This window comes from Suricata suricatta, chromosome 17 (assembly GCF_006229205.1).
Source record: "Suricata suricatta isolate VVHF042 chromosome 17, meerkat_22Aug2017_6uvM2_HiC, whole genome shotgun sequence".
NCBI classification, from domain to species: domain Eukaryota; kingdom Metazoa; phylum Chordata; class Mammalia; order Carnivora; family Herpestidae; genus Suricata; species Suricata suricatta.
Window position 1 is genome coordinate 54,450,759 of NC_043716.1, and position 9,308 is coordinate 54,460,066.

The 9,308-nt window shown below is 61.8% G+C and overlaps 1 protein-coding gene across 1 annotated transcript in view; it reads left to right on the plus strand.

Annotated features, from left to right (window-relative positions):
• Positions 1-8,899, plus strand: part of SEC14L1 (SEC14 like lipid binding 1) — a 45,109-nt gene extending 36,210 nt beyond the window's left edge. Inside the window, exons 8-14 of the mRNA XM_029927092.1 lie at positions 426-545; positions 1,156-1,262; positions 2,517-2,587; positions 3,425-3,596; positions 3,880-4,014; positions 5,812-5,946; positions 7,968-8,899. Of these exons, the coding sequence (XP_029782952.1) occupies positions 426-545; positions 1,156-1,262; positions 2,517-2,587; positions 3,425-3,596; positions 3,880-4,014; positions 5,812-5,946; positions 7,968-8,444 (1,217 nt within the window). The 3' untranslated portion in view covers positions 8,445-8,899. The remainder of the gene's footprint in view (positions 1-425; positions 546-1,155; positions 1,263-2,516; positions 2,588-3,424; positions 3,597-3,879; positions 4,015-5,811; positions 5,947-7,967) is intronic.
• Positions 8,900-9,308: the final 409 nt, after the last annotated feature.

A 9,308-nucleotide genomic window follows, 5' to 3' on the forward strand; every position in this document is an offset into this window, starting at 1 on the left:
GCGCCGGGCTCTGCGGGAAGGCCGGTGTCGCCGGGGGCGCCCGCGTCCTGGCTCGGGGCTGACGACGCGGGGAGGGCGCCGACGCCGTCTTCCGTCCTCTTCCGTCTTCATCGCAGCTTTGTTTGTTTTACTGGAAACGTCTATTCATTCTACTTGCCGACCCTTCAACGACCGAAGCGTGGTAGTAAAACGTTAACATGTTTCGTACGGGTTCGGAGGCGCTTCCGGTACACCTTCCTCTCGGCGAGACGCGGGGGCGCGGGGCGCGCCTTGTCCTAAGGAGAGCAGGTCCACAGCCCGGTCCCCGGGGGCGGTGGGCGCAGGTCACGGGGGGGCCGCGCCAGGAGCGGCTGGGCCTCCGTGCGGGGGTCTCGGGCTCGTCGGGAGCGGGTCCCGTTCCCGAGCCCTCTCCTGCCCCCACGTAGGGACCCTGCGGACTCCGGGGTCGGCTGTGGCCCGGAGACCCGCACCCCGGGGCGCCCGCCGAGCCTGGGAGGCTCCCCCGGGGCTCTGCCCGTTAGACCTTCGCGTGAACACGCTGCTTGGTGCGAATGCAAAGATTTCCTGAAAGTCCTCGTTTATCTTGGTCCTTTGGGCGGGAACCAGGGGAAGCTGACTTGTAAAAAATCTACACGTTAACTTTTTGACAACCTGTGAAATGAAAACTTTTTTCCCCCTAAAGAATAAAAAATTTGAGGGGCACCTGGGTGGCTCAGTCAGTTAATTGTCCAGTTTCGGTTCAGGTCATGATCTCGCAGTTCATGGGTTCAAGCCCCAAGTCAGGCTCTGTGCTGACAGCTCAGAGCCTGGAGCCTGCTTCAGATTCTGTCTCTCTCTCTCTCTCTCTGACCTTTCTCTGCTCATGCTGTCTCTCTCTCTCTCCCAAAAATAAATAAAAAACATTAAAAAAATAAAAACTTTGAAATACTCCCATCTTCACGGAAAAGGCGTGGCTGTTCGGTGGTCGCCCTGCCGTTGAACACCGAGTCTGTTCAAGCCCCTGGTCGTGCGGGGAGGCAGGCAGGCAGAGGCCAGGTCCGCTGGGCACCCCGGGCGGCGGTGGGGGGGTCCCCTGTGCACACACAGCCGGTTGTGGCTTCTCCGCGGGAAGCGCCCCCTCGTCGAGGCCCCCTCGGCAGGAGCGGAGCTGACTGCACTCCCTTCCCTCCGCAGATGGGCGGCCGCTCTACGTGCTCCGGCTGGGGCAGATGGACACCAAGGGCCTGGTGCGCGCCCTCGGGGAGGAGGCCCTGCTGCGCTACGTAAGTGCCCGGCGCCTGCTCCCGGCCCTGGCCAGGCGGCAGCCATGCTGGCCTGTCAGGGCCGGCGTGCAGGGCCTTTGCAGCTGGGGAAGGAAATCTCTTAGTGTATTTTTAGAATTTCAGAAAAGGGCACAGAAGTCAGGAAGATGGTTTCCGCAGGAAAGCCTGAACAGAAAATCATTATAGCCACTCAACATGACTTCCAGGGCCGCGTTGGGCCCTCTTTTTCCATTGAATTGATCCCTCCCGTCTCCTCTCCTTTTGAGATGTGTCTCCAGTCAGACCTTTCCATGGTATCCTTTCCTGGCACGGCCTTATGGGGGCGGGGGGGTGGGGCCTTGGGTCACCCGTCCATCTGAACTATTATTAGAAATGCTTCCTTCCTGCCCCCTGGACTCCAGGCCCACCCCCCACCCCCCGTCCCCTTCAGCCTCCACAGTTTGGGCAGTTAGGAGATGAGTGTTGTCCTTAAACTGGAAAACAAACAAAAACTTTATTTAAAAATGCTTTTTAAGGTTTTATTTTTGAGAGAGAGAGAGACAGATTGTGAGCGGGGGACAGTCAGAGAGGGAGACACAGAACCGGAAGCAGGCTCCAGGCTCTGAGCTAGCTGTCAGCACAGAGCCCAACGTGGGGCTTGAACCCACGAACGTGAGATTGTGACCTGAGCTGAAGTCGGAGGCTCAACCGACTGAGTCACCCGGTGCCCCTCAAACATAAACTTGAAAGACACAGATCCTCCCATTATCTTTGAATCCCTGTTGTGTATGCTGCTGGCCCCGCCCCTGTGTGACTGCCACTCTGCACACGTGTGCACGTACAGGTGTGCGCTGGCCCCTCTCCCGGGGGGGCGTCCCCTCGGCCGAGCCGCAGCTGCGCTCTAACCGCCGTCCTCGGGGATGTCCGCGTGGTGGTAGCGTGTCCCCCGCTCACCCCACCGCCTGCGACCCCGGAGGCGCGGGTTCTGAAGGCAGGTCAGCTGGCACGCCCTCCCCCCCATCCGGTGACACCTAGCTCTGACCTCGCGGGACATCTGTCACCTTCGGCCGCAGGGCGATGCTCATCCTCTGTGGGGGGAGAGAGACCTCTTGTCCGTCGTGGTTGTGCGTGTTCGAATGTGTCAGAACCTCTACGCAGACGACTCTCTGGGTTGACTTGCTTGCCAGGGCTGTGTCCTTGTCACTTTGTTTCAGAGCGTGACACAGGGGCGTTACTTAGACTCATTGTGGGTTTTTGTGGCCCGTTTACACGTAGGTTCTCTCCATAAACGAAGAAGGGCTCAGACGGTGCGAAGAAAACACAAAAGTCTTCGGTCGGCCCATCAGGTAGATGTCGACTTGTCGCCTCCGACTTCTTGAGGACACGAGTTCAGTGTTTCCAGTTGGCTTTTAGGACCAAGCTCTGGTTCGATGTTTAGACCCCAATCCAAATAGTAGCCTTCCCAGAGGTCGGAGACGGGTCACCACGTAATCCGGTCAGTAGGGAAGGACGGGGTGCTGGGTTTGGTACTTCCAGCCGTGAGGCACTGCTGTCCCCTCCCTCTGAGAGGCTCGGCCTGTCTGGTTGGTCTCCGTGGTCCTTGGGGGCTGGGGGCGGGGTGGTGCAGAGAAATCGTTCTGTGTTCCTGAACCATACGGTTCCGTAAACCATCGGCACAGCGTGCGGCGGCGCAGAGGCCGACCTCGCGGGAAAGCCGCTTACCTGAGTTCCCCCGCGACGGGAAGGAGTTTCCAGGGCTTTCTGTCCCTGCTGCGTCCTCGGCTCCTGCGGCCGGGCCGGACTCGGTAGATACTTGGTAAAGAAGAGCGTGTTGTGGCCCGTCCCAGCAGACCCGTGCCCTCCTGGCTCCGCAGAGGCGGCTCAGGGTGCCCGGCGCAGCACGTCCCCTGGTTGCCTGGGTCCCGAGCGTGCCCAAGTGACGTTGTGATAGTCAGGGAGCCGCTGACGCTTCGCCGTTGCAGGGACTGGCCCGCCACCCTGACCCGCGTCCTTCCCGCCATCAGGGCAGAAGTACCGTTGGTTACGCTTCAGTTTTCAGACACTGGTGCACGCAAAGGCCCGTGTTCTAAGATCGGAAAGTGAAAACAAGGGCAGTGGCTGAGGGAGGACCCGGTCGGCGAGCGTGCCGTGTGGTGAGTGGCCCGCCGTCTGCTTCCCTGCAGTTCGTGGACCTGCCTGGTGGACCTGGAGGGGCTGAACATGCGGCACCTGTGGAGACCGGGCGTCAAGGCCCTGCTGCGCATCATCGAGGTGGTGGAGGCCAACTACCCCGAGACGCTCGGCCGCCTGCTCATCCTCCGCGCCCCCCGGGTGTTCCCCGTCCTCTGGACTCTGGTAGGTCTGGACGCTGGTCCTCAGCCGCCACGAGCCCCGTGGAAGGCAGACGGGGGTGTGTCCCTGACTGCCAGCCCTAACTGGTTAGGGGGTCACAGGACAAACGTGGGAAGATCCACAGTTTCCTCAGACCGTTTAAGGGAGGAAGGGATTCCTGAGCGTCCTCCTGTCGCACACACAGCCTTCACGGGTGTCAGACCCCCTCCCCGCCCCGCCGCGGTCGCGTGGCCGTTGTAGTCTTCGCCGTCACAGCCAGGCCACCGTCTCCTCTCCTCGCCTCCAGGTGAGCCCGTTCATCGACGACAACACCAGAAGGAAGTTCCTGATCTACGCGGGGAACGACTACCAGGGCCCCGGCGGGCTGCTGGGCTACATCGACAAAGAGATCATCCCCGACTTCCTGAGCGGGGAGTGCATGGTAGGTGTGTAGGGAGTAGCTCGGCGTTCGGCTGCTTTACGCGGGGAGGGAGGGTGCGTGTTGGTTGGTACAAATGATTCTCAGAACCTTTAGTTTGGATTGCTGTCTGTCTCGTTTGTGGGTGTTTTTGGCTGACATTTCTCCGACCCAGGGCTGAACTAAATAGGACCATTGAGGTCATTGCTGATACCCTGCACGCTCCTTCGCTGTTCGGTACTGGCGAGGGTTTGTTTTAGACTCTAACGTGCTTGCAGCCCGCTGTCTTCATTCAGCTCTGTGTGCATCAGATTCAACTGTCAGGGGAGCTGTGTGTTTTATGAAGAAGGGTCACTCCAGATGATTCTCCGAGATTTCCGCCCGGGCCGGAAATCAGGACATTTCGAAGGAGACATACTAAGAGAATCACTTCTTTTCTGTAATCGGGGCTTTTTAATGCGTTGAGCTGCCAGATTATCGGCCAGACCCCTGCGCGTGTGTGGCCTGCGCTGTGACGCCCCCCGGTCGTGACTCGGGGGTGAAGGAGACCGGCGGCTCCCCGGAGGGACCGCTGAGGCCGGAGGGGGGTCTGGCTCGCGTGAGAGGAGGGGTCTCGGTCATCCTCATGGCGAATGAAGTTACCCGGTTCAGATACGCACCTGCCGGGTTTGACGCATGTATTTATGAGCTAATGAGCTGGGCTTTTGGGGGAACGTTTCAGGACGGGTGGAGGGGTTTGAACAGCGTTCGGATTCGGCTTTCAGGTCGTCGGTCCTGCGCTCAGGCACTGCAGGCAGCATCTTGGGGGGCAGTGCGAGGGGCGGGTGGATTACAGGGCCCTCCTCCCCCAGCGCCGTGACATTGAACTGGGCGGTCAGGCGTGTAGCATCCCACAGATGACTCGCGTCACCTATGAGAATGGTCCCAAGTGGCCGGTCCTTCTGCTGTGAGCTGGAGCCGAGGCAGACCTGGCTCACGGCGGATCGGCCCGCGTTTGTCGGGCACGGACCACCGGGCCGTGATCAGGGGGCCAAGCGTCCGGGCTCCGGCGCCCCGTGCACTCTTGGCCCTGCTGCGTCCCCGCGCCCTGGGCGTCCCTGCACGTGCCGTCCGATGTCCCCTAACAGGACAGCGTGCTGGGGTGGGTCTCCAGGCTTGGCGCCTGCTGGCCGAACACCGTCCTGTGGGTTCCCTGTGTCCTTGCCTCCCGGGGCCCGTGGTGCGAGAGGGGCTGAGATCCTGGGAACCTGAGTCCTGAGTCATCCTCTCAGGGCCAACTAGGAAATTTATGAAACACACAGATTCTGACCCAGCATAGCCTATTGGCAGCGGATTCAGAAGAAACTCTTCGTTGTTACTTTGTCTGGTGCCGTGGGCCGATCCTGACTCGGGTCAGACACGAAGCCCTCCTCGCCGGCCCGCTATAGACTGACGGTGATCGCACGTAATAAATGCCTGTCATTGCTGAGGATCCACCTTTTGTGAACGGAACGTCTCCTCTTTACAGTGAAGCGTAGATGCTGGTGGCTCTTACGTGACGAGCTTTAGGAACCGGGCCTGGTACCTCCTGAGTACGGGCGTAGGCTCTGCGCTACAGCAACCTCCGCTTGTTCTCATTTATTTAAAGTAAGACGTGTGTTCAAGAGATTCTTAAAAATTAATTTGCTAAGTCCCACAGGACTGTTCATGACATCGCCAGCGGTTTCCATTTCCGGAGCGGCCTGGAGGGGCCCCGCTTGCCAGGATGTGGCTCTTGCCGGGGCGCCCGTATCCAGGGGTCCCGTGTCTGTGCGCGGCCCTCACTGCTGTGTTTGTTTCCAGTGTGAAGTCCCCGAGGGCGGACTGGTCCCCAAGTCGCTGTACAGGACGGCGGAGGAGCTGGAGAGCGAGGACCTCAAGCTGTGCACCGAGGCCATCTACCAGTCCGCCAGCGTCTTCAAGGGAGCCCCGCACGAGGTGCGCCCCCTGGAGAAGCCCCCCAGCGCGCCGTCCGTGTGGGGTTTGCTGTGGGGAAATCAGATGCTTTTTCTGGTCTTTAGGTGGTGGTTGTTGTTAACGTTCCGTGGAGGCAGAGGGCGACCCCGAAGGCCAGGCGTCTCTCGGGGCGTCTGTGCCTGCGAGGAGGTCGGCTCCGGCCCTCTGCTTTCTCAGACCCCGCCTGGCGCGGGGCTGCGGGCCGTGGCAGGCCCTTCCTGCCGGGGTGGAGATTCGGCCTCTGGAGTTTAGGTTGTGTGAGGGCTACACGGGCTGGATCCCGTTCTCGTCTTTTCCTGACTGAGCTTTGGTTATTTAGATTCTAAGGAATTTGCCCATTTTCGGAGGTCGGGTGGAGCGAGGAGAAGGCGCGAGTCTTTTCCCTCCCTGCTGCCACCTGTGGTGCGGAGGGGGGCGTGGCTGCACGCTGCGGAGGCGCGCTGTGAGCGGTCCGGGCCGTGGGCTCCCAGGGGGCCCTTTCCTGGGCTCCCGGCGGGCGCTGCTGGTGGCCAGGGCTGCCTCCTTGCTGCCACCGCCGAGGGTCCTTACTGTGTGACCTGGGACGGCCGGCTGTCGCCGGTGGGGCGGACAGGGACCGTCACTGTGTTCGGACAAGTGGAGACGCGTTCTGTGCCTCGTTCCTGGATTCTGTGGGGAAATCTCGAATTCTCAGGATTATTTACGTTGATTTTCTGGACGGAGACCAGGCTTGAGGAGGTGGAGTTCTCATTTCTGGTTTCTCCAGCAGCTCCCTCCTGCGTGTGGTGCAGAACTCGGGGGCCCCGGGTGTGTGCGGACATGTGAGTGGCCTCGGGGTCGCAGCACTAGGGCTCGCTTTGGGGGTTCAGTGACACGCAGCTCGAGGGCAGTGCTGCCCCTGAGATAAGGCTGAATTCAGCGGCCCCCGTGTGAGTGCAGGATGGCGGGGGGCCCGTGGGCAGAGGGGCTGCGTCTCGGGGGAGCTGGGCCCCTGGGGAGCCGCCTCCCCTCGGCAGGGGACGAGCACCGCGATTCCCAGAAGGGACTCTGGTGCTCCTGCACCTGCTCTGGGGGGAAATTCCAGAGTGGTGTCCCTGCCGTGAGAAGGCGCGGCGGTGGCGGGCAGGGTCTGCCCAATGAGCAGATGGCTCTTCCAGCGAAGACGGGGCCCGGCCTCGGCCTCGGCCGAAGTTTCTGAGCGAACACAGCCTCGCCCAGCCGGTTCAGGTCTGGCGTCCCTCCTGTAGCCATGTGCTGAGAGATCCCGCGTTGATCAGCCCTGCCCTGGATTCTCTAGAGGGGCGCGCAGTTAGGAAGTTTGGGTTTGAGGTTGCCGCTGGGCCCCGGGGGCCCTCCCCTGCCCCATGGCACGTGGCTCTTCTGTCCCTGCCCTGCGCTGGGTGCCACTGTTCCTGGTGAGTCCCCGTGCCCCCCTTGCCTGGAGCACTTCCTTCCATCCCTCCACGTGCCATCTGGTTAGTGCGCACCCTCTCTGGGACTTTAGTTGTGCTCGCCGGCCCGGGGCAGCCCACCGAACCACTTCTGTACCTTGTTGAGTTGCAGTTAAAGCATTTCTGCAGCCAGGACCCAATGTTGTGGAGCGCCGGACGTCATGCAGGGGGAGTCTGCTGGGGTCGTGCAGGGGGAGTCTGCTGGGGTCGTGCAGGGGGAGTCTGCTGGGGGTCGTGCAGGGGACGTCTGCCGGACGTCATGCAGGGGGAGTCTGCCGGGGGTTGTGCAGGGGACGTCTGCCGGGGTCACACAGGGGGACGTCTTGGGCTCCCGGGGTACTGGAGCAGGAGTCATCGGTCGAAGGAAGGGAGAGCCGGAAGGCTGGGTGGCTGAAGGAGGGCTGTGGGTAAAGAGATGGCTCACGTGCCATGTGTCCCCCTCCCACGGCACACACCGCTGGGCCAGAAAGCTCCTCCAGGGCCGGAGCTGCCGCGGTGGCGGTGACAGCACGGGGCCGGGGGCGGGCGGGGGCTCGTGCTCCCCTGGTTGCTTAGTGTGATCTCTTCCTGCAGATCCTCGTGCAGATCGTGGACGCCTCGTCAGTGATCACCTGGGACTTTGACGTGTGCAAAGGGGACATCGTCTTCAACATCTACCACTCCAAGAGGTCGCCCCAGCCTCCCAAAAAGGACTCCCTGGGGGCGCACAGCATCACTTCCCCAGGCGGGAACAACGTGCAGCTGATAGACAGGCTGTGGCAGCTGGGCCGGGACTACAGCCTGGTGGAGTCGCCGCTGATCTGCAAGGAAGGGGAGAGCGTGCAGGTGGGCCTGGCCGCCGCCCGCACCTGCTCCGGGAGGCGGGTCTCCGGCCTCGCTGACGTGGCTCCCCCCCGCCCACCCCCAGGCTGGTTTGTCTGCGGGCGAGCCCAGGGGTGGGTCCGGCTCCAGTCCGGGTCAGAACACGACTCCGGAAGCCAAGTGAGACTCGGAGGAAAAAGAACTCAGACTGGGCGACGGCTCTGGGCTGGGTCCGTGACTCGTATCTGAAGCGCCTGAGTGACTGGGAGGAAGGGGGAGGAGGAGGGCCACCCTGAATCAGCGCGGGGGAGACTCTCCCGGACTGTTGACTGTCCTCGCCATCGCGGAGCATTCTGGCTCATTCACAGATGCTCTGTCGGTTATGTGCTGAGTCGTGGCCACTTAGTTTGAGCGCTTGTTCTGAGAACAGGTCCTGCGTGCTTCCGGCCGGCCTGACAGGTGTACCTTGGCTGCCTTTACAGTCTTCAGGGAAAAGCCTGCCTGTTTGCTGGGCGGAGGCGTAGAATAAAAGAGAGGGTTTTGCTCAGCTTTGGAAGCAACGGACGGTGTCAGGTTCAGCCCAGAATTAACGGAGGCCGTTGTTGACGCCTACTTTACGTTGATGTCCTTTTAGTGCTTATTTATCTTTGAGAGAGACAGAGACAGAGCACGAGCAGGGGAGGGGCATAGAGAGAGGGAGACACAGGATCTGAAGCAGCTCCAGGCTCCGAGCTGTCAGCACAGAGCCTGTCACGGGGCTTGAACCCATGAACTGTGAGATCATGACCTGAGCTGAAGTCGGACACTTAACCGACTGAGCCCCCAGGCGCCCCTAGACTGACGTCCTTTTAGCCAGAACACTGCGGGAAGATCATTGGACGCAGGTCCAGGAGAGCATCGCCTGGGCGGCTGACCTTTCTCGAGCCCCTTACGGCTGAGTGAAGGGCGCCCCGAGCGTCCAGCCCCCCAGGCGCCGCCCCACAGGCCTCCCCGGCTCCCAGCGGCAGCCTCGCTGCGGGACTCTGGCCGGTGGTCCCCCGCACCCTAGCGGGCTGGGGGAAGGCCCCGGGGGCGGTGGGCGGGCGTGGGGGGGCGGGGCAGGGAGGTCTCAGG